This window comes from Austrofundulus limnaeus, unplaced genomic scaffold (genome assembly GCF_001266775.1).
Source record: "Austrofundulus limnaeus strain Quisiro unplaced genomic scaffold, Austrofundulus_limnaeus-1.0 Scaffold119, whole genome shotgun sequence".
NCBI lineage: Eukaryota > Metazoa > Chordata > Actinopteri > Cyprinodontiformes > Rivulidae > Austrofundulus > Austrofundulus limnaeus.
Window position 1 is genome coordinate 432,722 of NW_013952521.1, and position 26,225 is coordinate 458,946.

Sequence of the window (26,225 nt, forward strand, 5' to 3'; positions counted from 1 at the left end):
GTGACTTTTGAAAGAATTCTTCATTTAAATAAACAGTATATATTTAATGTATGTAGCAAATGATGTTGAACGATATGTTTACATGTGTAGTAACTGCAGACTGTTTGACCTGTTAACCTTTGAAAGAATTAAATTTTTGATAAGGAAGTTTTGTTTTAGCATCACTAACTTCATGTTTCAATGTTTTGGTCTGTTTTTTTATGTTAACTTAAACATAAATCAAATATTTTCATAATTYATTTGCAAAAACAACTTGCTAATAGTTAGTAATTAGTAGATGCATTTGATTTGATTTGAATGTCCTGATGCATCTCAGTAATCCAGGTAAAAAATCAAAAAAAAAAAAGTATAGGTCTTCTGGACGGGTTCTTCTCTAATGAAACGTTTCGTCTCTCCTCAAAGAGACTTCTTCAGTCTGAGAGTTTCAGGCAAAATTCAGGCTTTTAAGCACTGCCTCCATGTGACTGATACTCTCATCACATGGCTATCGTTGACACCTAATTAACACCTATTGTTAACAGGGGTGGAGTCATACTGGCAATAGCAGCACTGTAGGAGGGGGACAACTGAAAACCATGCAACCTTCAGGTGAAAATGAAGACCCCAAACCAGTGGTTTTTCCGTATGTTGCGGGTGTTTCGGAGAAACTGAGAGGTTTATTTTCTAAACATGATGTCCCAGTRGCTTTCAAACCCCAAAACACATTACGGCAAAGGCTGGTTCACCCCAAAGATCCGGTGCCCCGGCACAAACAGAGCAATRTTGTATATGCTGTTAAGTGCCAGGAGGACTGCGACCAGTTATACATCGGGGAAACAAAGCAGCCACTGTTCAAAAGAATGTCCCAACACAGACGAGCTACATCTAATGGCCAGAACTCTGCAGTTTTCACTCATTTACAGGCCAGCGGTCACTCTTTCAGAGATGAGGATGTTCTCATTCTTGATAGAGAGGAACGTTGGTTTGAGAGAGGAGTAAAAGAAGCCATTTTTGTGAAGAAAGACCGTCCATCATTAAACAGAGGTGGAGGCCTCCGTTTTCAGTTGTCCCCCTCCTGCAGCGCGACTATTGCCAGTATCACTCCACCCCCTGTTAACTATAAGTGTTAATTAGGTGTCAACGATAGCCATGTGATGTATCAGTCACATGGAGGCAGGGCTTAAAAGCCTGAATTTTGCCTGAAACTCTCAGACTGAAGAAGTCTCTTGGAGGAGAGACGAAACGTTTCATTAGAGAAGAACCCGTCCAGAAGACCTATACAATTTTTTTCTTTTTGATTTGATTTGAACTGAACAAGAGAATCTTTACTAAAAAACTTATACATGAAGTTTTGTTTTTTAATGTTTGTATTTGTTGTATAAAGTTTTGAGGTTCTTAATTTATAACTTGTGCATTAAATACATATCTTTTACTAAATATATAATATTATTTTTAGAAAGTGAATCCATAAAAAAAATCTATTAATCAAAACGTGGAAGGGGAATTTTCCGTCGGCTGATGAAAGCTTACCACCTAGAATGTTCTACGCATGCTCCGAGTGCGCGCGTGGTTTCACGGGGTGCTAGGCTAACCGGGCCAGCTAATAATTTTGCAAGTCATGGTGGGCCATTCAGTCCGGACAGGCTGGAGAATGCTTTAACAGGAAGCTCAGTGGAACTTTTAATGAAACCGGTCCCAGGTGATAGCGGAATTGTGGGCATGAAGAAAGGGTTGCTAAATCTTCATGCGTAAGTATTAAGATTTTTAATGAATTATCGCGTACGTCGATACGTGGATGTAGTGTTTAATGGCACAAACTAAAGTCCGCAGACATAATAAAAGCACTTTTTGTGATTTAATGGCTGAATACGGYTTATTTATCTTATAAGTTACTTTTAAAAGTAGCTGTGTAGGTTTAATAAAAGCAAAGTAGCACACAAGGCTAGCATAGTGTTGGGTTTGACAGATTCTCCAAAACCCGCCTGTGCTTCATTCCTATTGGTCTAGAGCTGCTGGAGTCATGTGACGTTGCACTGTCGAGGGCCGTGAGTGGCTGTGCTGTCTGTCACTCATCTTTTCACCACTTGTTGCTAGGGAGATTGTTTGACACCCTCTAAGGGCGAAAGTAAATATTAGCAGAGGCACCTGTCACTTTTTGAGCTAAACGGAGATGGGAGATGGTCTCTTAGTGTTGCAGTACGTCTCATTACGGGTACTTATGTTGAACTAAGTGTTTATACATATGTAAAATTGTATCCGGGTCGTAAAAAATTTAAGGCAGCTAACAGCTATCGTGGTAAGGACAAAGATAGGCGCAGCTGTGCTGGAGGAGGGAGGGACCCTGCCCGCCGCCTATCAGCTGTCGTTGGTGCGCGTGAGAGCCAGTCCAGCGAGCTTTCTCGACTCTCCCATTCACCTTCAGCAGCATCCACCAGAAGTAGTTGTCCTGTCAAGGGTGGGGTGATGCGTGGCTCTGTTTTCATCAGATCTGCTCCGCTGAATATCTCAGACTGAGGAGGCTTTGCGCGGTGGTATCGTTTCTCCAGGCAGGATGGGGTGGTTTCAGTGGGCCAGCAAGTCCTGTTTTCTGTTACTGACATGTGTTTAATGCTAATGTAGGTAAGATCTGGAGTTTAAAGCTGTTTTGGTTGTAGAGCATGAGCTGATGAAATCTGCTATAATGGAGTAAAAAAAATAATGTGTTATGTTTGACAGGAATGGGAAGAAGATACCCAGAGAAGTGGAAATCTCATCTTGGACCTTAGACCCCTTTCAAAGTTACTTTTGAAGACCCTCGGCCCTCTTATGTTTGTGTTTTTGTTTCCATCTTGTAGTGTTAGCAGAGAGTCATTGATCAAAAATAGTCTGCCCCGTTTTCGTTTTTATTTTTTACTTTCATTTTTTGTTCCTTTGTAAAGAAATGCTTTACCTGAAAAAGTACTTCACAGAGGGCCTGATCCAGTTCACCATCCTTCTGAGTCTCATTGGGGTGCGGGTGGACGTTGACACCTATCTCAGCAATCAGTTACCCCCGTTAAGAGAGATCATCCTGGGGCCCAGCTCAGCCTACACCCAGACACAGTTTCACAACCTCCACAACACGCTGGACGGCTATGGGATCCATCCAAAGAGTGTGGACCTGGACCATTTCTTCACTACCCGACGGCTGCTAAACGAGGTGCGCCAGCTGGATCGCCTCTCCGTGCCCAGTACTGAGCTCAACACCTGGCTTGTTCATCGTGACACCGAGACCGTAGTTTCTGCCAGCAGTCAGTCCAGCCCCAGCATAACCCTGGACAATGGGGCCGGCCTAGAGGACATTAACAACATTGACCCTACCCCGGCCATGAGGGGAGGAGGTGGAGCACCTGAATCCACGTACAACTTGAACRCAGCGGACAGCAGCCTGGGAGCCGTGGCCCCAGAAGGAAACCAGGAGCAGGGCAACAGAAATGGCAACGACGACCTCACCAAAGAGGTACAACAGCTTATCTCTGGAAAGCTTGAAAAGGCAGAACACACTTTTTTTTTAAAGTTATGTTGTCTTGTTGTCATTATTGGCACATCACTAATTCCTCAATACGCTCATCAGTCTCTATTTCAACAGAGTCTGACAAATTGAATGCTTAATTTCATATTAATGTGTCAACCGACTTGGTTTAAATGTACTCCATAGAGACCAGTTAAAAATCAGATTCACGTGAAAAAAATCTGCAGTTTTATTTCTCATCTTGATGGTTAACATCTTTTAAATTAGAAATTTGTAAGCAGTTTTGACAAATGGCTGCCAACTACCATGTGCRTTTGTTTACTTATAAGAAACAGCCAAAATGACTGGAAATAGATAAAATGGTAAACATACTGGGTATAATTGTTCCTCTACAGACACTACCAGCCTAATGAACATCATGTGACTCAAGTGTCCACATGGTTTTTAGCAAATTCAGCTGAGTTCTTTGTTTACCTGCATCTTAGATTTCCACATCAGTATAACTGGAAAACTACTGGAGTAAACTCTTTCAAACGGCACCATTTGATGTAGCTCAGAATAATATTTTTGGTTTTATTTTATAGTTTGCAATGAGTAGAGGGGTACTGTAGTTTTTTATAGACTTAAAATGTCAGATACATTTGATTCTAAACCATATTTTTATTAGTTAGTGAAGATTTAAAGTATGATGTTATATTACTATAATTGTGGCTGAAATGACATTCACCAAGTGTTTTATGGTCCACACACCCTTTCCTTTTTTTAAAATCTGTATCAGTGTCAGATATTTTTAGTCAAACCAGTTGAGTCACATTCATAACAGCTGGTTTGTGTCTGTAAGGATGCAACTTTAAGAACCGTAGCTTAAAACTGACAGAAAGGAAAATGTGACTGTTTGTGTTCTTACGTTGACTTGTCATGTGTTTGTGTTTTTATGGCTTCTCCCTAATGCAAACACACAAAGACCAAATTGACAGTTTGTGTCACACAAAGCCACATTTTATTTATTAATTTATTGCTTTCTTATGACACGATAACCACCATGTCAAAGTGTTAAAATCCATTTGGAATCATCTGCGTTACACCATGTGCTTTTCATTTTGTGCGAAATCAAAAGTTCTCCTTCCCAGCTTGCCTCTCTTCATAAATAAGTTAATCATTTCACTTATACAAAACAAAAACATGACTTGTTTGTGAGTAGGACCATTTATTCAGGAGTTTTCTGTGTGTACTTACAGGACATTGACTTGATAGACATCCTATGGCGACAGGACATTGACCTTGGTGCAGGAAGAGAAGTATTCAGCTACAGCAACCGTCAGAAGGACACCGAGGAGGAGAAGCCCAACCCCCAGGAGAACAAAGATGGCAACGAGGAACAAGACAGCTGGAGGAACGGCGTAAACTTACAAGGGGCTCAGCCTGTGGACGGGGAGACCGGAGAGAGCATCCCAGAGCAGGTTAGGATTAAACATTTCCTTCTGAGCTGAGGAAAAACATGCAACAACTTACTGTTTTAATCTTATTCTTTCTCACACTTGTTCAGTTTTTACATTTTACATGAAAAAGGCATTAAGAGAGTTTTAGGGTTGGGGTTAAATATAATAGTAGCTCAAAACTAGCATAGTGTTGTGGCTTAATTATAACTTTACAAACCAGTAATCTGCAGGGAAACTCTGGTTTTTGACATTAAAAATATGTTCTGACATGTTTCACCGTTTATAGACACATCTTCCTCTGAAGCCCTTTTAAAAGATTTTCTTGCGTAATGGTTTGCAATTTGATTCCCCCGCATGCGATGCAGCTAATGATGCAAATTGATAGTTCAATCTGTCAGTGCGTCAAGTTCAGAGTCTGTGGAAATAAATTGAGACGCACAGCAACTGTTTTTAATTTAAATGACTAAAATATCCAAATGTTTTTGTTTTGTGTGTTCTTTCTGTTACCAGCTGCCAGGTCTCGGCTCACAGACTTCACTGTCACTGCAGGAGTGCTTGAGGCTGCTGGAAGCCACGTTCCCTTTTGGAGAAGAAGCCGAGGTAAAAAAAAATAATAAAACATTTTCAGTTCAGTTTTATTTATTCACATACCTCCAATTAACAACAAGTCATCTCAGGGCACTGCCCAAAACAATCACATTATTAGTAAAAGTTATCATGTAAGGACTTTATTACTTTGTCACAATAATCCAATCCAGACAGCACAATGGTGACAGTGGAAAGACTCCCTTTGAACAGGAAGTGTTGGAGAAAAACAGAACAAGCTTGGTTGAGAAATTGCAAGTGTTGACATAGTGTATGCTGTGTAAAATTTACAGTTATTGTATTTTAATTAGTTTCCAGTCACCGTCGTTAACCAGGAAATACAAGTGTCCAGCGAAGAGGTTCCCTCCACGTCTCAGAGCCTCCTCCTGGTGCCGCAGCTGCCCCCAGCTGAGCCTCAGTTAGACCTGGAGCAGCAGTGGCAGGACATCATGGCCATCATGGAGCTCCAGGTAAGATCTCACTCCTCAGACAACATTGATGTTCATTGTTTTGGGACTGATAGAGATTGTTTCAAAACTTCAATATTTGGATCTTAGAACAGTATGAAAGTGGAAAAATGGGACTCCTTTTGAGGATAATTGATTAATTTGTTGAGAAGGGGGCCTTCAGTTGCTAATTAGGAGTTTAATAGAGTGTGGGAGGAGTTCGTCCAAGACATGATTGGTCTGTTTGACTTTTGTGGGCGTCGTTTGTTAGAGACATGTTTGGTTGGTTTGAAAATTTTGGGTTGGGTGAAGAAGCCGTAACGTTTTGGTTGAATGAACGCTGGACAGCTGGGGGGACGTGTAGCTCAGTCGAAACATTCCAGAAAGCATCTATTTTTTTTAAATATTAATTAATTTTAGTCAGAACTCGAGACAGGAAGGTGTGGCTGCACAAAATGTGAAGTCTAATAATGTTTACATGCTCACAATAATTTTTATTTGAGACATTGTTCTATTTCAAACCATAAAAAGACAGTCAAATTATATTTACATTTCCAGAACAGTTACCATTTATTCATCTTTTAACTTTCCCCACAAGACAAGTCAACCAGACCATCATGGTTTTACCAAACTAAGCCCACCCCAAAAACACTGCCTATATTCCAAACTCCACCCACACTGAACTCCACCAATCATGGTTAGGACAAACTCCGCCCACACAAGAAACTCCCCTACGTACTGCAGAGACCCCTACTTGAATTTATTAGAAATATTCTGGTGGTAACACATGGAAATAAATATTTTTCTGTTTAAAGATCATTTTCATTCACATCCGCTTGACTTTTTGTTTGAACTCTTTGATCAAAGGCAATGGAAGTGAACAACACTGCGCTCCAAACGAGCTCCGACAGTGGAAGTGCCACAAATACGACATCGGAGTCAAACCCAGCAGGAAACTTTGGACTTTCCACACATTCCACCCCGATAAACCAGGACGTGAGCCTTCACCAGGCCTCCCTCCCCAGCTGCAGCCAAGACTTCCCCCAGATTTTCAACCCCCAACTGGACTCTGTAAGCAATACGGCCCGGCCCGGCATGCTCAGGCTGTCCTCCAGCAACTCCAGCAACATCAACTCCACGTTTGGAGCCACTAACCTGACGGGGATCTTCCTCTCGCCTGTCAACAGCTCCAGCAACGTCACATCTGCACCTAACCTGTCCGATCCGTTCACCACTCTGCTGGAGGAGTCCATGCTGGACGAGATCAGCCTCCTGGACCTCGCTATGGAGGAGGGCTTCAGCCAGGCCCAAGCCTCCCAGCTGGAGGATGAGCTGGACTCAGATTCTGGTCTTTCTCTGGACTCCAGCCACAGCCCGGCCTCTCCGAGCAGCTCCGAGACATCCTGCTCGTCTGCAGCTTCATCCTCCTCGACTTCTGCCAACTTCTCTGAGGAGGGAGCTGTCGGCTACAGCACTGACTCTGAGGTGGCCACCGTGGAGACGGAGGAGGGGGCTGTCGGGGGATACCAACCTGAATTCAGTAAACTCTGCCGTATGAGCTACCAGGACCCCTCCCAGTTCCACAACCTCCCTCAGCTGGACAGCATCGGCCACAATCACACTTACAACCTGCCGCTGTCCTCGGCCTTCTCCGAGCACCCCGAACTTCCCGTTTCAACCGGGAAGAAGACGGTTCGCGACAAACACAGCTCAAAGCTCCAGCCTGCTCAGGACCTGCTCGACAAACACTCGAGTCGTGACGAGCGCCGGGCCCGGGCCATGAAGATCCCCTTCTCCAACGAGAAGATCATCAACCTCCCGGTCGAAGAGTTCAACGAGCTCCTGGCCAAGCACCACCTGAGTGAAGCGCAGCTCGCCCTCATCCGCGACATCCGCAGGCGGGGCAAGAACAAGATGGCCGCCCAGAACTGCCGCAAGCGCAAGCTGGAGACCATCATAAACCTGGAGCAGGGCGTTCAAGACCTGAGGCGTGACAAAGCCCGCCTGCTGAAGGAGAAAATGGAGTTCATCCGCTCCATCCGGCAGATGAAGCAGAAGATGCAAATGTTGTGCCAAGAGGTCTTCAGTCAGCTGCGGGACGAGGAGGGGCGGCCCTATCCTCCCAGCGAGTACTCTCTGCAGTACGGCGCCGACGGCAGCGTGCTGATCATGCCTCGCGGCGTAACGGCCRCTCAGCAGAACCGTAAGCCCGAGAAGAAACAAAAGGACAAAAAGAAGTGAGGGGCGGACAGACTGCGGTTCTATTCTATCACTTTGCTAAAATCAGTAAGAAAGATTTGTGCAAGAGAGAGGTGCCCTTTTTTCTTTGAGAATGTTCTGTTGGAAGAAAAACGGCGCCGACTTCTCCTCCTGCTTTAGTTTCTCCCTTTTCATTCTGTTCCTACGTTTTCCTGGAAACATCTTTGAAGCAGAAATAGCTCTTTGAGTACCAACGTTTCATTCTTTAGACAAGAAAAGGAGGAATATAAAAGGACAAAAACTGAGCTACTAAAAGGAATATTAGCTGCTTTTGTTCCTTTTTGCATCAAACCACTAAGGATGGAGGTTCATACAGTGGATTGACATTGAGACGTGGAGTTAAACACTGGAGATAAGGATGGTTGGAATCCCTATGCACTGAGTGTTTGAAGGACTATCAGATCACGTCCCACAGTTTTTTTCTAATAGTTACTGAGGCTTTTAAGTTTCAAACCTTCAGGCAAAGAACAGCGTCTGTGGTTGGGAGTTAAGATACCAAAGGATAAAGGAAGTCCCATCTTTTTAGGCTGCCGTTAACACCTGTCCTAACCAAAGGTTGTATGGTGCGTCACCTGATCTGTTAAAGCGCTGACAGTGCACTCTTATTCTGTAGGTTTGTCCTGCTAGTTCTAGTTTTGGAGCGGTGGCGTCTGAGTTTTAGCCAGCCCTCCTCTCCTCTCCCCAAATAAAAGGATCAGGTTTGACGTCCGCGAGTCAAGATGTTGGGATGTGGAGTCCGAGTCAGAGAGGTAGCCCAGAGGAGGCGGGTGGGTGAGTCCTGCAGGAGGAGCAGAGGAATATTTTTGGGAGGAGGCACACTGCGTTGCAAAATGTATCAGCTTTCTTATAAATTATTCACAGCACTGTAATTTGTCTTTAAAAGGCTTGGCTGTTTGCATTTTGCCGTGTCCGTTGCTATTCCTTTTTGCTGCAGGTTTAGGAAGGCTCTTTATAAACTGTTCATAATCTGTAGTATAAACAAGGTTATAGGTCATCKGCTTTACGTAAGTCTCTCCCTTTCCTTTCTTCGGTGAGAAAACTTTGCAGGGAGGCTTTGATCAACAGAAATTAAACATACTGTGATGGGCCAGGAGCTCCAGAGTACTGTATTGTTTCCAGCTGTCACAGATCACATTTATGGGTCATTTTGTTTACGTTYTTCTCCTCGGATGCCCCGTTTAAAGCATTAAAATGAAACCGGCTCAGCTGATGCTGTGGAATAGGCAGCTGTATCCCTTTTGGATTAATTAATTTGCCAACTTTACGCAGCCAAAAGCCACTCGAGGTCACTTTTTTTTAAACCTGCTGTAGGGCCTAAATATGAAGTTCTCAATGTTTAAGTGTTGAATAAGTGAGCCACGTTATTAAATGAGGTAAAAGTGGAGCGTATGTGTGAAATGACGACGTGTGTTGTGGCCGCTTTAACATGAATGCCTTTTTATTTGAAATTCACGTCATTATTGAAGGGTTTAGAGAAGCGGGTCGGAACGTAGAAGTGCTTTTACTCGTCTGAATGAATCCTGTGGGTGCGCGTGTTGTATCGCTTTCTTTAAAATACAAAAAAAAATTTAAAAACTGGGTCTGTTGTCGCAGCTAAGATAGCAGTTAGGTTAAAATATTAAGAGGCTGAACAGAACTTGTAACTTCAAGACGATGTCCAAAAASAAAMRAAAAAAAATTGAAACATTCTTATTTAATGTGATATTCAGGCATGAAACTCTGGTTCACTTTAATGTAACCCAGTGCAGCACCAACTATTAAGTACTGCTACTACTTAGTGCACTTTTATTTTATGTTCGTCTTGTTCTGTAAATACGTTCACGTTTGTTTTTATGTAGTTTGTCCAGCGTCTTCATAACAGTCTCACTCTCTGCTTTGAGTTTGGATGTAGTTCCCCGTTTTGAAAAATGTACTGGCAATCAAGAATTGTTTTTATTGATTAATAAAGTGTTTTTATTTTCACCTGTGACTCTGGTGCTGGTCATCCATGTTTTACCGTTCAGTGCACGCTAAAGGAATGATAAAGTAATCATCGAGACGGCGTTGTAACAAAAAAAAGGCGATTTATTTTCCAAAAGCAACAATCAAGACCAAGAACAGGACAAATATTACAATGACCAARTGAATCACTAAGACTGCTTTGTAAGCAAACATCAAACAATTCTGAAGGAAGGAGCAAACGTGAAGTCAATTCTGCTCTTAAACAAGAAATTTAAAACAAGTGGCACTATAAAGAAAACATCACTTAACACAGCTAATMTGTGTAACATTTATTCTATTCAGATCAATAAGAACCCAGAGTCTGAAGTCAGAAATGTTTGTGATTCATCGAATGAGTAAAACCAGATCTGTCTCAACTTTTAGGSTTTTCAAGATTTCAACTTTGCTAAAAAGAAATAAAAAAATGGACTTCCTGAACAGGATCTTTTTTGATGTGAACCACCAAATGAACTGAAAAATTACAACAACAAAAAAAAGTATCACTTTAATACTGATAAAAAAAAAAAGTCTTTTCAAACGTCTTGTTTTCAAACAATATTTAAAACAGGTTCATTGCAACAAACCAGTTACATTAATTATTTCCAAAATATGAAATCAAACATAAAAAATGACCCTGAACTAATTCGAGGAGTGCAGTTTCAAAGATTTTACTGCAGGTCTGCGCTCAACGTAAACTCTTATTTTGAAAACCACGTGGAAGCTCGAGTCACATGACTGACTACACGAGGAATAAAAAGGTACGTTTAACATGCTTTCAGTCATTTTGGCTGTTTTTGTAGGTAAAAACAAACGTGACAGTTGGAATCCGCTCACAAGTTTAATACATTTTTTAATTGATCGTTGATACAAAATCTATTTTGTACAGATTCTGTTTCTTGCTCTGATTTACTTATTTTTTTAGATCAGGTCTTGATTTTACAAAAAGTACCTTTAATTCAGGTATAATACGGAGCTCGGCCTGCARGAAACAGAACAAACGGTACACAGATTAGAAACAATACTAAAAGCAAAGTGACTGGAATGTTTACTAAAACTTAACACTGCGTTGTTTTTGTTTCTTCTGATCCAATAAAGCACATCTGACGCGTTTGATTATATCCACAAAAAAGTCGAATCAGATGAGTGAATTCACACCAAAAGATGAGTCACAAAGTCTTGCTGCCCACCCCCATCAAAAGTACAGTGAAGTTCTTCCCCACCTCTTGCTCTCGCCGTTAGTTTTTCTCRTCTTTTTTCTCGTCTTCGGAGGGGTACGAGTGCCAGGTGAGTCTCTCTTCGTAGAAGGAGATGACCACCTGCGGACACTTCACGTTGGCCTCTTTGGCCGGCACCAGGTCGGCTTCGTCCGAGTTCCTCCTGCGTCAACGACAGAACGTTTTAGCGCCTGCGACAAGCGGGTCAGACTCGACGGCACGGGGAGGTACAGACCATTTCATGAGGAACATGAGTTCTCCCGTGGAGTCCGTGGCCCCGATGATCCGCTCCGGCTCTAGACCTCGAGCGAAGCCCCTTAGCTTCTCGTTCTGAGGAACAAACATGGCAACACGTGGGTGTGAGTTCCACCGTTTATCTCTTTTCTGCCTCAGCTCCGCCTCTAAAGCAGTCGCACATCTTGATTCTGATTGGCTGCTCTCACTCTGGTATCAAAAGATCCTTTTAAAGTGCCTGTGACGTTAAATTTAAGTGATAAATTTGATTGCATATTTGGAAAGGTAACATTCGTGATGAATTGCAAACAAAAATTCACAACACTGAAATGAACAGTTGTTGAGTTATTCACATAAGCAGAAACAGGAAGTGATGTCAAAGGGGAATTCCTGAATCAGTTGCTACAATGGCTAAAAACAGACTGCAAAGAATCAGATGTTTCTGTAGATTATTTTGGGTCATTATCAGATAGATAAAGAAGAGACAGATTTATAAAGAAGTTACAGGAAGTTGCCCTTTTTTTAAAGAGTTCCCCTTTGACATCACTTCCTGTTTCACTTGGACTGCACCAAACTTAGCAAAAAATATGCTCGTTTTGTGACAAACTGGGTAAAAATCATATGAATGATGCCAAATTTCTAAAATATTAGGATATTTTCTTTAATTTTTTTTGTAATTGAAGGAAAAGCATGTCACAGGCATTTTAAATTATATTAAGAGAAGGAGCCAATCTGATTTTATCTATACTAGGCACAAAAAGTAAGGAAATGTTTTTTTTTTTTTTTTCATGTGCATAACCCACAGTCAGCTCTGCTGCTCATCCCACAAATGCAAGTTCCTGACAAATGTGGCTCCGTTTAAAAAGGAGATTTTCCAATGGTAAAAGATTTATCACCAAGAAGCATCGTTACAACAAAAGAAGAATCTACCAAACACAAATTTCCTTACATTTTGTTTAGTTGTTTCAATTTAGCTTTTCCACTAACTACAAACAATAAGAAAGTTATCATGACATCACTGATGCAGCATCTACAGCTTATCCATAGTGGGACAAGAAGCAGATTATTAAACTCGTTATAACTATTGCTCACTTCGTCTTTCTTCTTTTTGGATTTACTGTCATCTCCATCTGCATCTGAGCCGCCCTTTCTTTTCCCTTCGTGTGCCGTTTTCTGGTTCTGCAGGTACTCTGCGATTAAATCTGGACAGTCCAAGTTCTCCTCTGGCTCCCAGGTGTTGTCTTCACTGCAGAACCAAGAGGAGGAAAATTAGGTATTTAACTAAAACACAGACGCCAATTCCTTTTACTAAGAGTGAATTCAAAAATATGTATATTTAAATAGTGTTTTTTTAACAGTTTTCTGAGTGTTGGTGCTACTTCCTGTCTGTTTTAAACAGCCATGTTATCACCCTGAAATATGCACACAAACCTCCCTGAACACCTGCAACCAGGACCTTGAAACGAGTTACACACAAATACTGCAGCACAGTTTATTGAGTTCATTCCTGGAGTCTGCGTGAACACTGGAGCTGCTTTGAAAAGTGCAATAATTCGTAAACGCACAGAGAAAAGAAAGAGCAAGGTCAGGTTTCTTAGAATGTTTATTCACATCTGCTGCAAAGAGAAAAAAAAATCTCAGAAACCTGGGATGTTTTTTTGTTGTGTTTAACCTTTAACACCAAGCCGTTCGAATTAAAAAGTTTTAAAATACTCACTTAGAAAAGCCTTTCCACTTGAGAAGGTATTCCACCTTGCCTTTCACCACCCGCCGGTTCAGCACTTTTTCCACCACATACTCTTCCTCCTCCTCCTCTTCCTCTGCAACATCATCTGGCTTCTTGTCCTTCTTCTCAACTGAAGTTGTTTTAGCCTCTGTCAGGTTGAGGTAAAAGAAAAATACATGGTTGTAATATTTAATACTTTAATACTTGAGACAATTTTTTTTTCCTGAAAAATGTTCAGAATGTGTTTTTTACCCTTTTGTTAACTGAAAACGAACTCATAAAGTCACTGAAACCTCCTCTCTGAGACGTGTGCACCTCCACAGGGAGCTGGACCCACTCTTTGTAAGCAAACTGCTCCAGCTGTCTCAGGTTTGAAGGGTTTTGTCTCCAGATGTTTCTGCTTCTTCCACAGATGTTCAACAGGATTTAGATCAGGGCTCGGAAGGCCTCTTCAGAACAGCCCAGTGTTTGGTTCTGATCCATTCTTGGGTGTTTTAGTGTTGGAGGACCCAGAACCTGCGACTGAGACCAAGCTTTCTGATGCTGGGCAAACAGAACCGAGCCTCCTCCATGTTTCACTGTAGGTCCAGRGTTCTGTTCTTTGTTTTATGTTTGGATCTGGGATATTCTCCGAGAAGTTTAGTTTTTTCTCAACATGCATTCTGGCAAATTCTGGTYTCATTTTTTTATCCTGCGGTGTCCTCCTCAAACAGTGAGGGACGGTGTGACCTGACCCCGATGACCTGTGAGTTCACCTCGAATCACTGGACTCTTCAGTTGCTATTTAATTTGTTTAAGTAATTTTAAACAATTATGTTGAACAAAAGTTCATCGTTGATTTTCTGTATTTATAAATTAATATTCTTTTTGTCATGTTACACTTATTGTTAACAGGGGGTGGAGTGATACTGGCAATAGCAGCACTGTAGGAGGGGGACAACTGAAAACGGAGGCCTCCACCTCTGTTTAATGACGGACGGTCTTTCTTCACAAAAATGGCTTCTTTTACTCCTCTCTCAAACCAACGTTCCTCTCTATCAAGAATGAGAACATCCTCATCTCTGAAAGAGTGACCGCTGGCCTGTAAATGAGTGAAAACTGCAGAGTTCTGGCCATTAGATGTAGCTCGTCTGTGTTGGGACATTCTTTTGAACAGTGGCTGCTTTGTTTCCCCGATGTATAACTGGTCGCAGTCCTCCTGGCACTTAACAGCATATACAACATTGCTCTGTTTGTGCCGGGGCACCGGATCTTTGGGGTGAACCGGCCTTTGCCGTAATGTGTTAATAAGTGTTAATTAGGTGTCAACGATAGCCATGTGATGTGAGTATCAGTCACATCACAAAAGCCTGAATTTTGCCTGAAACTCTCAGACTGAAGAAGTCTCTTGGAGGAGAGACGAAACGTTTCATTAGAGAAGAACCCGTCCAGAAGACCTATAYAATTTTTTTCTTTTTTATTTGTCAGTGACTTTTTTTGTTTTGTTTTTCTTTCTTTTCTGAAAGGGTAAAAACACCTTTATCCACGTCTCTCATAAAAAAAAAACATTCACAATTACAGTATTTTATATAAAACTCTGCTAATTAACACATTCACGTCAAACACAATCATTTAACTCTGATTTGTATTTTTTTTTATTGTATATTGAATTTATGTTGTTTTTAAAGAAATGAATAAACTTAATCATAATAACAATAAACTACAAACATTACCCATCAAAAACAAGTCAAACAGAGCATTTATGTTAGAAAGTAACAACATAGGAAACCTTCTGTAACAGTGGGCTCATCGTTAGAGGGTTCTGTAGTCTGGCTCATACTCATCAGGTAGACCCGGGGACCAGTAGGCTCCTGTCAGCATCAAGACAGTCAAAACAAGAACAACATCAGACAGCTGGATTCATTGAAAAGGCGACAATGTGACTAAATATATTCAGGTGAGGATGTTTTACTTTTACAGTTTATATAATTTTTTCATTTGTCTAAAAAACAGGTAGTAAAAAGGGACAAACTGAACAAAAATTATTCATTAACAAACAAAACCTGCTTTTCTTATATTAATGATTAACAAGTCCCTAAATTAAAAGTTTAGTGACCAGATGCCAACTAACCCTGTCTGTTTACCTTTGAGTGACCACCAGATTAAAGTAAGACAGTCAGGTGAAATTCCAGGTGGTTTTCAGCAGATTCGTGCTTTGTTTACATTGAGTGCGGACCTGCGTTTTAGAACTGTAAACCAATACGCCTAAAACGAACGAAGTAAATGTCCCTTTAACTGCTTTGTTGTAAATAAAGGAGGCTGTTCAGGGCAGGATTGGGATGTTTGTTTTCATTCTGATAAAGTCATGCCTGAGTGCTTTGTTTACATTGAATGTGGACCCGCGCTTCAAAACTGCTTTCATTAAACCCGATCTGACAACCTACAAGAGTAAACTCATTCAGCCTGCACGATTTYATATAATTCCAGGGAACCTTTTTGTGTCTGCTGTCTACCTTTCATACCTATGAGCCAACAATGGAAGGTTTCCAACACATGGCATCGGTAAATGTCTACTAAAGAAATAAAACGGGCTTTTCAGTCTTGTAAATATGATTTAATGCAGAGTAAAACACTACCTCATAATAATTTGACAATCATAACTTTAATGAAACCGGGGTGGAAAGGTAAAAGGGCGGGAATGGCTGGATAAACTAGCCCCTCGCCGCGGAGGGAGAGGCAGATTCCAGCTTACTGTTGTCTCCTCCATGTTGCTTTCGCGGGAACAACTGCGGGAGCGTTTTTTTTTTCCTCTCCAGATGTTTGATGATTATAACCTCAGTTTTTACACATAATCCGTTAAAAGCGTCTCCTATTTGTTCGTTAAGCGTACAGGTGGTTAAATCGTGAATTAATATGCAAATCGTGTAAAAATCCACTGATGCTCTCCAGCGCTCAGTCTCGTGCACAACAATCAAATGCAACAACAGTAGAAGAAAAGAGAGGGGGAAAAAACTCACCGATCGGTTAAAATGTAACAAATGTCTTTATGATTCCCACAACTCGACTGTCGTTGTGTCACAATATTATATTCCCAACGCCGTTAATTGCGTGGGTTTGATGTCGAAACGAAGAGCCGCTAGCTTGACAACACAAAAAAATGTGCCGTTTCCGCCCCTTCGTCTGGTAGGAGAAAAGGGAAAGATTTTTTTAGAGGGCGGGGCCATTGATTTCACGCAGACTGTGAAGCGTATGGATTTAAACGCTAACACAACAGGTGCCGCTTGTGTCACATCGATGTGTTTTATAGATCTATGATTCCAGTGTGCGAGGATGAGCACAGACTGGATGAGCAAAAGATGAAGAGKAAAGGCTCCGTGTTTCCATTCATACAATCCATCTTCATGTATCAGTCTACAGAAAGCTATTTGTATATAAAAGAAAACTGACAAAAAAAAACTATTTCTTTATCTTAAAAACTGTTCTAAAACACTTCCAGGATATCTCGTCTTTTCAGTCATTTGTTTTTCACCACCTTTTATTTCTTTTTTCTTTCTCTTTCTTCCTCGTTTGTTTTTCAGCGTTGTCTTCAAACTACAGTCATGCACTCTGCATAATCATTTCTGTTCTTTATAATGAATTTGGGTGAAAGGGCTACTCTATTTTTGAGCGTACTTTCATGATGTTTTTTTTTTCAGCACCTCGGAAAAGGGAGTTTATTCCTTAGCTGTGCAAAATGATGAATTAWAGTGGGGGAAAGACATAGTAACAATGATTGGTTAGTTCAAGAACTGAAAATTTGACTAAAATTATGTGAAAATTTAAAAAAATGAACCTTTTATAACTTTGAACAGCTGTATGAATTCCGAGCTCTCAGTGTGCCATTGAACGAAACCTTTCTCTTCGCCCCTCCCCTTGAGAACGATTAGGGCAGGCAGATGTAACACTTATTTAAAGACACTCTTACATGTGATAATTTATAATATTTGATATTTATGACAAACATCAAAAAAATTAAGATAATCTGGAATTCAACTTGCTTATTTATATTTACAAGAAAAAGATGTGGGTTGTGCAATATGCCAGTTCAATTATTATGTGATAAATTGGCTTTCCACAACTCAACCTCAAAGGCGATGACGCAACGTAGCGATGATGGTGCTTACGAAATGGAGATAGGAGCTGAAAACAACACCCTCGTCTTGTATTTGAATGTTTTTATTGTTTAGTAAAACTAAATTACCGACGAGTGGGGGAATATATTGATAACAGTCTGAATGCTGACAACAGTCTGAATGCTAACAACAGAAGCCAGCGAACACTTTGTGAAAGTAAGTAGCTTTCGAGCGGGTTAGCTTTAGCTACCTTGGATTGTTTATTAGAAACTATTCAGGCCTGAAAAGCTAAACRGTCCTCGAAGTTCCTATCTTTGAGTAATATTTTTCAACAGTTTGGTTTAAATTTCAGTTTTAAATTMTCTGGCTGGTAAATGCTTTGTAAATTATCAAGAAACTTAGCTATTTAAACAAACKCTGTCAAATTTGTGTATTTTTACTTCATTTAGCCATATTAGAGACTTCTCAAAACAGTAAAGTTAAAAAAAAGTTGTGGGTAATTTGTGGTTTATGGGTATCTTTTATAGCAAGTAGATATAAGTGTGTTTGCCCTCTTTATAGTAGSTTTTAAAACAATATAAGCCTTTTAAAATGATATTAAAAATGTCAGTAACATTGTCTGATTTTGTTTTTTGATTTTTTTCTTTTTAGTTATTTCAAAAGCAGTCTAGCTATTAACATAAATGTTAGAGCAAACTGCTGAAACATGTATTTTCTTCTAAACTGAGTGAGTGCTGAATGACTGCTGAAATTAGCTGAAGCTAAGAAGCTAAAACTGAGTTGACAAAACTAAAAGTTGAGCACTAGCTAAAATGAGCAGAACTCTAGCTAGGTGCCATAAAGAGCTAAACAAATAAAAAGCAATAAGGTTGCTAAAATTAGCAAAACAAGAAATAAAAGCTAAAAGTGAATCAAAAGGCTTACACAGAGCTCAAAGTAGCAAAAGTCAGGGTTAACGAGTCAGCTAAAGGCTGGTTAACAGTTAAATGTAGAAAAAGTCTAGCTAAATGCCAAAAGAAGCAGAACACTAGCTAAAAACTAAAAGTATCATTAAAAAATAGCAAAAGGCTTAAGAAAAGGTAGCAGAACAGGAGCTAAAATCAGTATAAGACAAAAACGGAGCATGAATGCTGAAGCAGATTTCAATAAAAACAGTGTATTTGGAAGGACTTGGATAAAGCTCTGTGCATTTCAGTGTGGAAAATATGTTTAAATAAAAGTAAAAATTAAATAAAACCATGACACTCATTTCTGAATGAGCTGCACGTTTTGTAACATGAACATCTAAAATAGCACCAAGTTTGCAGAAGTACTTTTTATTGCAAAAAAAATGCACAAAAATCAGGAAAGGATTGTGAATGCTGAATCAGCTTTCACTTTTATCAGTAAAACAAAATATATCTGCCATTTTAGGCCTTAACAGAGGAGTTGATAATTTAATCATTGCTTTTGTTTGCCTCCAGTTATTTAAAAACCTTCTTGGTGAGTTCACTGTGATGAAATTTGAGCTGCTTTTGTGCAAAAAAGAAAGTGACAAATGTTTGTTTATGTTTCGCATGTTTTCTACCTGAAACTCTGAATTTCCACACAGTCAGGTCATCACAGTAAAGCAAACAAAACATTGATAACTTCCCTTTAGATGAGAACAAACAGAAATCTGAACCGATGGTCAGCAACAAGTTTAAAGGCATTTTGATTTACCAGCTGTGCAGTTTGTTTGATATTCTTCTTGTAAAGAATTTCACTTCATTAAAAATATATAGTTGAAAAACAAACGTTATTCTATAGGTAAAAAAGAGAAAACCACCCAGGTCTGACTCATCTAATCTGACCTCACCAGCTTCTCTGTCAGACGATGATTCATCTGCTCATGACATAGGAGGGCACTGAATATTTAACTTCTTTGATTCTGGTTGTTTAATTGTCTCTTGGTTGATTTTTTGTCAAACCTTTGCAGTGCGGTTCTCGGTAGGATGAGCAGGAATCAAGTTGACGATGTGAGTAACCTGATTTTATAAAAAAAATTCAACTGTTATTCTTTAATAATAGTTTTGCTTTTCGTGTCACAAACCTCCCTCTAACTCCACTTCTGCCAAAGAGCAAGTAACTGTTTCGTGTTAGAMGTGCGTGAAGAATTGGAGGAACTTATTTTTTTCTTTTTGCAGAAGAGTCACGCACTGTCAGATCTTATCTGTCAAAGCCACACGAATGTCAACAGTTTTTTTAAAAAATTGATCCCATTGATTAACATCAGTTTCTTTTATCATCTTTTTCAGGAGTTTATTGCAGTGCGAGTCCAGGACCCTCGCATTCAGAATGAGGGTTCATGGAATTCATACGTCGACTATAAAATATTCATCCACGTGAGTAATCAGAATACTTTGTTGATCTCCGAGGGAAATTACAGGTATTACAGCTGCAATCATTCAGATCAGAGAAATGTGAAAAGAAATAAATAAGCACACTAGAATAAAATAAGTATAAACACCCAGGATTACAAAATAAGGACACTTATGCACACATAAACAATGTAAAATAAATAGAAATATTAAGAAAATATTGGTGTATTGCACAAGTTTGGTGAGTGTTATGGATAAAATACAGTAAATTAAATATCAAATAAAAACTAAAAATAATAAAATGTACAGATGATCTAGTTTCACATGTTTAGGGAGGAGTTATACAGTTTGATGGCCACTGGTAGGAAATCAACATATAAACATAATGAAAATATAAATGAAGGCACTGGTTTCCAGGTTATGTTGCTGTGGATGTACATTTAATTTTAAGGTATTTCAATGTCTAAATAGTTAGATTTGTTTCTTACTACATTCATTTTTTTTATTAGCAGGTCTTTATGACCTTTCAGCGAGCATCTTTAAGTGCTGCAGCTCGTCACGCCACTGGAACAAATCTGACATGTGATCAAAGTTTCTCTCATAAGATTCGTTTGATCAGCTGGATTATGTGTCAGCACGACAGTCACTCAAGAGTCTGTAGAAATAAAGGACACGTGGACTGCATCACTTCCTGTTAGATTCTTTAAAGGAGCTGCTTTTCCTAAATCTGTGATGTTTTCTTCCCGAATAAGAGGAAAAAAATAACGTTTGTTGTTTATTCCCTGCAGCAATAAGATTTAAATTTGATAAGAACAAAAAAAAATATCACCAGCGTGATGCTTTGGTGTGATTTCAGTCATCCTTTTCTTTAGTTCTGCATGACTCAGCATTTCATGCTTCTCTTTATTTTTCCTCCTTCTCTCAGACCAACAGTAAAGCCTTCACGGCCAAGACGTCCTGCGTGCGACGGCGCTACAGCGAGTTCGTGTGGCTCAAGAAGAAGCTGCAGAAAAATGCGGGTTTGGTGTAAGTAAAGCAGCCCTATTTGTATTTTTGTTATTTCTGTTATTTTTCTTTCGCATAAATCAAACCTCCATAAAATCAATATTAAGCCTTATTTTTTATTTTCCTTCTAGTCCGGTCCCAGACCTTCCGGGAAAATCCATCTTCTACTTCAGCAATGAGGACTTTCTGGAAAGACGAAGAAAAGGACTTCAGGTCTTTTTAAACAAGTCAGTTCTCCTCCGGTTCTGCTGCAAAGTTTTAGTCAAACCAACTTCCTGCCAACAAACATTTATTTTGTCATTTTGTCCCGGTGGCAGAGTGGTGCACATGACGGTGTGTCTGTCCGACAGCCAGCTCCACCTGTTCCTGCAGACCCAGCTGCCCGTCGGCCACATCCAGGACTGCGTTCAGGGCCTCACGCCGTTCTCTGTGATGGATGCCATCCTCAACTACGCCTCGTCCAATCAGGGCCTGGCTCAGGCTCAGGAGGAGGAGTCCATCAGGGAGCCCAGTTTGACCATTTCTTACGAGTCTATGGAGAGGTACGCAGCAGGAACCTGTTGTTACTCTAAATAAACAAAAKACAGTTTAGACTGAAAGCTGAGCACTGAACGAGCAGAATATTAGCTGAAAGCCAAAAAGCAGCAAAAAACAAGCTGAAAGAAACAAAAAAGCTAGGGAATAGAAAAATGGTAAATATGGGCTAAAAGTAGCAGAACAGTAGCTAAAACTAAAAGTATTCATTTATTAATTTCATTTAAAAAAATTTATACACAAATATACAAATCCCAATTGAAATGAAAGAAGAAAAAATCTTATCTGCTCCTTTTTTACTATAATTAATTCAAGCAATAATAATCAAGAAACAAAATATTCCTTCTCAAACAGCTTTTGAAATACATTATACAATTTCATATTTCTTTAACAAACGTATTTTAATCATTCTCTTAAACACATTGAACCAACATTTTTATAATCACTTTCCAGTTTATTCCACAATCTTATTTCTTGAACTGAAGTACATCAGTCCTTCAAATCTGTTTGAATTTTAGGTTTAATAAACGTCTCAAAACCTTTAAGATTATAAGAACTCTCTCTCTTAACAAAATATAACTGGATGTTTAAAGGTTTAAAAAAATTGAGCCTTATACATAATCTGTAAGATATTATAATCAACCAACTCATAAAATTTTATTAATTTCATTTTACAAAATAATATATTCGATGGGTGACTGTAATGTTTTCTGTTGATAATTCTTACTCCTCTTTTCTGTAAAATGAAAATAGGTTTTGTGATTTTTTTGCATGCTTTACACGACTCCAACACAGTAAATCAAGTGTGGAACAATTATTGTATTATACAATATAAACAGAGCTTTATAATTAAAAAACTCCCTAAAAGTAGCATAAGACGACAGAAATACGTCAGGTTTGAAAGAAAAGTGTTGTTGAAGAATATTCAGTGTGGGGAAAACAACGAGCCGAACGTTTTGATCCATTAATGATTTGCTGAAGCTGCATTTTACACATTTATTGGACTTAAAAATGCTAAATAATGTTTTTTTTTGTTCACAGTCCAGCTCCTCATCAGCCTCATGTGACTCCAAACCCTGAAGTACTCCCATGTGAGGAATCCGACCCCTCCGTAGATGTTCTGGACTCAGATGAAATGCTGCACAAGAAGAAACCTTCAGTGAGGATTTCCCAGAAAAGCCACCATCTGGAGGTTGTTGTTGAGGACCGTGAACCCACTCAGGCCATCTTCTATCTGGGCGAGAATCCCAGAGATCCGGCGAGCCTCGGCCCTGCAGAACAAACCGAACGGAGGAGCTGCCTGATTCAGACACCGGTGGAGGTCCACTCCCCCATGGAGACGGAGTGCGAGCTGGACAACGGGTTCGAGGAGGAGGAGAGCGGCGTCGCAATAAATACAGATAAAAAGAGCGAGGATCATTCAGAGGCTAAAGAAAACCAAAGCAGAGTCAGTTCTGAGCCTGAAACGGGTGTGAAATCTGAAGAGGTTTTATCTTTCAGGGTCAATAACACGGAGGAAGTTGGAGAACGTGTCGCTCCAAAGGACGTCTGTTCTGAAAAACCTGATTTGAGAAATCCCTTTACGTCTCAGGTGTACAAAGGTCTAAGTTCAAATGTCCAATCAGAAAGGGAAACAAATTCTGATGACGAAATAAATCATGGATCAGGCAGGAAAGATGAAACCATTCCTCAGTCAGAAGTCAGTGTAGAGACTCAGAATGTGGACGGTGCACCTGAGGGGGAACCCAGTGACTCGGTACAAGAAAATCTCCAACAGGAAGTCGAACTCACGGTTGAAGACGAAATCCTCATAAAGACTTCTAATGTGAACGGTGCTCCTGAGGTGGAATCTGATTACTTGGTACAAGAAAGACACAAACAGGAAGTGGAACACGTGGACAAAAACAATGTTCTTCAGGCAGAAGTTCACAAGAACGGCACCTCTGAGGTGGAACCCACAGACTGGATACAAGAAAAGCATCAACACAAAGTTGAACACAAGGACAGAGAAGAACCCCTACTTCAATCAGAGATTCATCAAAATGGGAACAGTGCCCCTGAGGGGGTACCCAGTGACTTGGTACAGGAAAAGCACCAACAGGAAGTGGAACACAAGGACAAAAACAACGTTCTCCTTCAGCCAGATGTCCATGAGAGTGGTGCACCTGAGGAGGAGCTCAGAGAATCAGTGCAAGAAAAGCAGCAAATCGAACAAACAATTAGGGATGAAATTCTACAGTCAGAACTTCTCGGGGAAACTCAGAATGGGAACAGTAGACCTGAGCGGGTACCCAGTGACTCGGTACAGGAAAACCCCCAACAGGAAGTGGAACACATTCAGTCAGAAGTCCATGAGAAGGTTTCGCCTGAGGTGGAACCCAGTGACTCGGTCCACCAAGTGGAACACGCTGAGAGCGAAGAGGACAGCACTTCGCTGACGTCTTCCGACGAGAGCATCGTCCAACGCAGCGAGGAGGGAAGTGTTTGTGAGAACTCGGAGGACGTCAGAAACTGGTCAGAGAACATTCTGGACCTGCACGTCAACGGGAGTCTCCAGGACGAAGAGGACATGACCAACACGATGGATCTGATTAAATCTCCAGAGCTTCAACCAATCACAGCCGATGGGGATTTGACTGAAAACGGGGACTTCAGCATCTTGGAGACCAGCTGTTTGACTGAAGGAGATAAATTTACAAAGCAGGAAGCTCCATCGACACCTTTACTGAACGGCTCTGAGGAGACACATTATGGACAATAAATCCTTGAAGTTACACTAAAGACATTATTATTATTATTATTATTATTATCGTTATTATCATCATCACCACAATTTGGGTGAGCTGGTGGGTTACAGCCAGACAGAGCCACGTTTAAATCAAAACTTAAAGTCTGAGATTGTCGTTTACATTCAGGAACTTGTTTACTTTACCTTTCTCATCTGGCAGGTTGGTTGGATTCTGTGACCAGCAGAGGGCGCTGAAGTCGCAGATATTGCTGAAGTTGTGGTTTTATGGGTCAAAAGCTTTTCTTGTCACGTGCAGGTTGAGCCAACAAATAAACACTTGAAAGATGAATAATTTGAATAACAAACACTGGAAGTTTATTACTGCTGTTTTTCTGTGAGTCAACAAAAACATGCCTTTGATAGAATTTACAAAGTAAAAAGTTTAAGATTAAATACTTCAAAAAAACAGGTTTTATTTGAATACTTTACATTTTCACTCCAGAAAGACATCTCTAAACGAGTATGACGGATAAAAAGACCTTGAACTTTTACAGTGTATGTTTTATCTATAGAACCACACAGAACTCTTCCTGCTTTTATTTCCAGCTTTGTTTGTGTTCAGATTGTTTCACTTGGAAAAAAATCACATAACCACATTTGGCTGCTCCCTCCCAGTTTTATAACGCTTGTTGTTGCTGGTGTAAGTCGACACGAGTAAAATGTTTCAAATGTTTAGATTCAGGACACAACCTGCTGCTGTGCTGAACCAGGAATTTATTCTACACATTAATGCTTTTTCTTTAAACATTTGAAATTTATGCCGTGGTTCATCAAACACTCAATTAAAATCACACTTTTCCAGCAGCGCACTTTGGAGTGAAGTGATGATTCTTTAATAAAAGCATAATTAATTTCTCTTAAAGCTTTAAATCCAGCTGATCAACACGTTTCAATGCATCCTAAAAGGGACCTCTGGTGTTTATTTGGGCTGTTTCACACATTGTAATGTGCTGCTTGTTATTTCTGCGTATGTCAGATGTTTTATTTTCTTTTAAAAATGTGAAAATTGAATAAAACTACTGTTCGGGGACATGGTACTTTAAGAGCGACTGTATCCATGTGCATAATGCAATTTATAAATTTTAATTTCAATAAAACACGTTTCCTCCACATTGTCACTATTTTTCAGATCTGATGTTACCAACTGCTGCCACCTGGTGCTTCAAACTGAACATTTAAAGGTTTCGATTTAGTCTTTTTCAGGTCAGTATGGAAAAAAACACCTGTTTATATATATTTTATTCTAAAAAATATGATTAAAATACAAATAAAAGCAGCTTAAACTAAAAGGGTTTCACAGAAATTGTACAAAAATTAGAACCGTTTTAGCGAAGTAAAAGCAAAATGTACGTGCGTTTTTTTTTTAAGTTGAAGTAAAACAGTAGAATTAAGTTGTTTATCCTAATCTGCATTTTCAAAACTAATAAAAACTAATTTTCGCACAATTAAAGTTTAAAAATGACATTTATTCGGATTATGTATTGTTTTGGTAATAGCTACTTGTTTTAGAAGTTTTTATGTAGTATTTCTATATTTTTATATTGTACTTAACCACCTGCAGATTTAAATAAAAATGTTAATAGATAAAAGGTATTTTAAAGTGTTTAAACTCAATTTAACAAAACAATGTTCTTTAATCTTTCTTGTGAACTAAGAAATATTAGTTTTATTTCTAAATCAATTTGAACAAGAATTCTGATGATTTTTGTATTTTAGGAGATGGCTGACAACTTTATAACTTCTGCCTGCTGCTGTAAAAAGTGGGTAATAATGTAACTGCCTCTGTGTGTATCATTAAATACAAGCAATTAAATCTGCTTCAAAATGGATCAAGAAAACTGTAAATGGTTCTTAACAAGTAATAAAACCCCACCACTATATTAAAAGAATGCACATTTTTTAAGCCACTTCAGTAGAAAACAGACCTGAATGTTAGTTTAGTTTCATCATCAGTGACATTTTTTTAATAGAAGAGAAGAAAAAGAGATTTAAAGAGAGATTGGATACGTGAAATATTGTATAAATCAAGACAACACACCCAACATCTGTCTGCACCAGTAAAAATGAAGAAAACCAAAACACAGCAACAAATAAGTTGTATATCAATAATTATAAC

General features: G+C 39.6%; 3 protein-coding genes across 6 annotated transcripts; 2 read left to right on the top strand and 1 right to left on the bottom strand.

Annotated features, from left to right (window-relative positions):
• Positions 1–1,544: 1,544 nt before the first annotated feature.
• On the top strand, positions 1,545–10,160 carry nfe2l1b (nfe2 like bZIP transcription factor 1b). 3 transcript variants are annotated; one of them, XM_014014744.1, is made up of 6 exons: positions 1,545–1,727; positions 2,695–3,457; positions 4,708–4,929; positions 5,419–5,508; positions 5,805–5,963; positions 6,807–10,160. In XM_014014744.1, the coding sequence occupies exons 2-6, from the start codon at positions 2,900–2,902 to the stop codon at positions 8,178–8,180; spliced, it is 2,403 nt and encodes an 800-aa protein (XP_013870198.1). In that variant the 5' UTR covers positions 1,545–1,727; positions 2,695–2,899; the 3' UTR covers positions 8,181–10,160. The 3 variants fall into 3 exon arrangements, with proteins under 3 accessions (XP_013870198.1, XP_013870199.1, XP_013870200.1); XM_014014745.1 differs by lacking the exon at positions 1,545–1,727 and adding an exon at positions 2,021–2,598; XM_014014746.1 differs by lacking the exon at positions 1,545–1,727 and adding an exon at positions 2,021–2,594.
• Positions 10,161–10,244: 84 nt separating this feature from the next.
• cbx1b (chromobox homolog 1b (HP1 beta homolog Drosophila)) lies at positions 10,245–16,518 on the bottom strand. 2 transcript variants are annotated; one of them, XM_014014748.1, is made up of 7 exons: positions 16,349–16,518; positions 15,121–15,202; positions 13,344–13,500; positions 12,719–12,872; positions 11,628–11,722; positions 11,399–11,555; positions 10,245–11,157 (listed from the first exon to the last, which is right to left on the bottom strand). In XM_014014748.1, exons 2-6 carry the CDS (start codon positions 15,173–15,175, stop codon positions 11,414–11,416), a joined length of 603 nt encoding a protein of 200 aa, XP_013870202.1. In that variant the 5' UTR covers positions 15,176–15,202; positions 16,349–16,518; the 3' UTR covers positions 10,245–11,157; positions 11,399–11,413. The 2 variants fall into 2 exon arrangements, with proteins under 2 accessions (XP_013870202.1, XP_013870201.1); XM_014014747.1 differs by having other exon boundaries at positions 10,245–11,555.
• A 956-nt stretch (positions 16,519–17,474) lies between these two features.
• On the top strand, positions 17,475–25,219 carry snx11 (sorting nexin 11). The gene is made up of 7 exons (XM_014014749.1): positions 17,475–17,659; positions 19,401–19,440; positions 19,720–19,806; positions 20,708–20,808; positions 20,919–21,014; positions 21,105–21,329; positions 22,363–25,219. Exons 2-7 carry the CDS (start codon positions 19,417–19,419, stop codon positions 24,080–24,082), a joined length of 2,253 nt encoding a protein of 750 aa, XP_013870203.1. The 5' UTR covers positions 17,475–17,659; positions 19,401–19,416; the 3' UTR covers positions 24,083–25,219.
• The last annotated feature ends 1,006 nt before the right edge of the window (positions 25,220–26,225 follow it).

Excerpts from the sequence above, each read along its gene's own strand:
- snx11 (XM_014014749.1), top strand. The coding sequence starts at position 19,417 with ATGAGCAGGAATCAAGTTGACGAT. Across the intron at positions 19,441-19,719 it reads GCAGGAATCAAGTTGACGAT|GAGTTTATTGCAGTGCGAGT; the intron begins GTGAGTAACCTG and ends CATCTTTTTCAG. Across the intron at positions 21,015-21,104 it reads CTTCAGGTCTTTTTAAACAA|AGTGGTGCACATGACGGTGT; the intron begins GTCAGTTCTCCT and ends TCCCGGTGGCAG.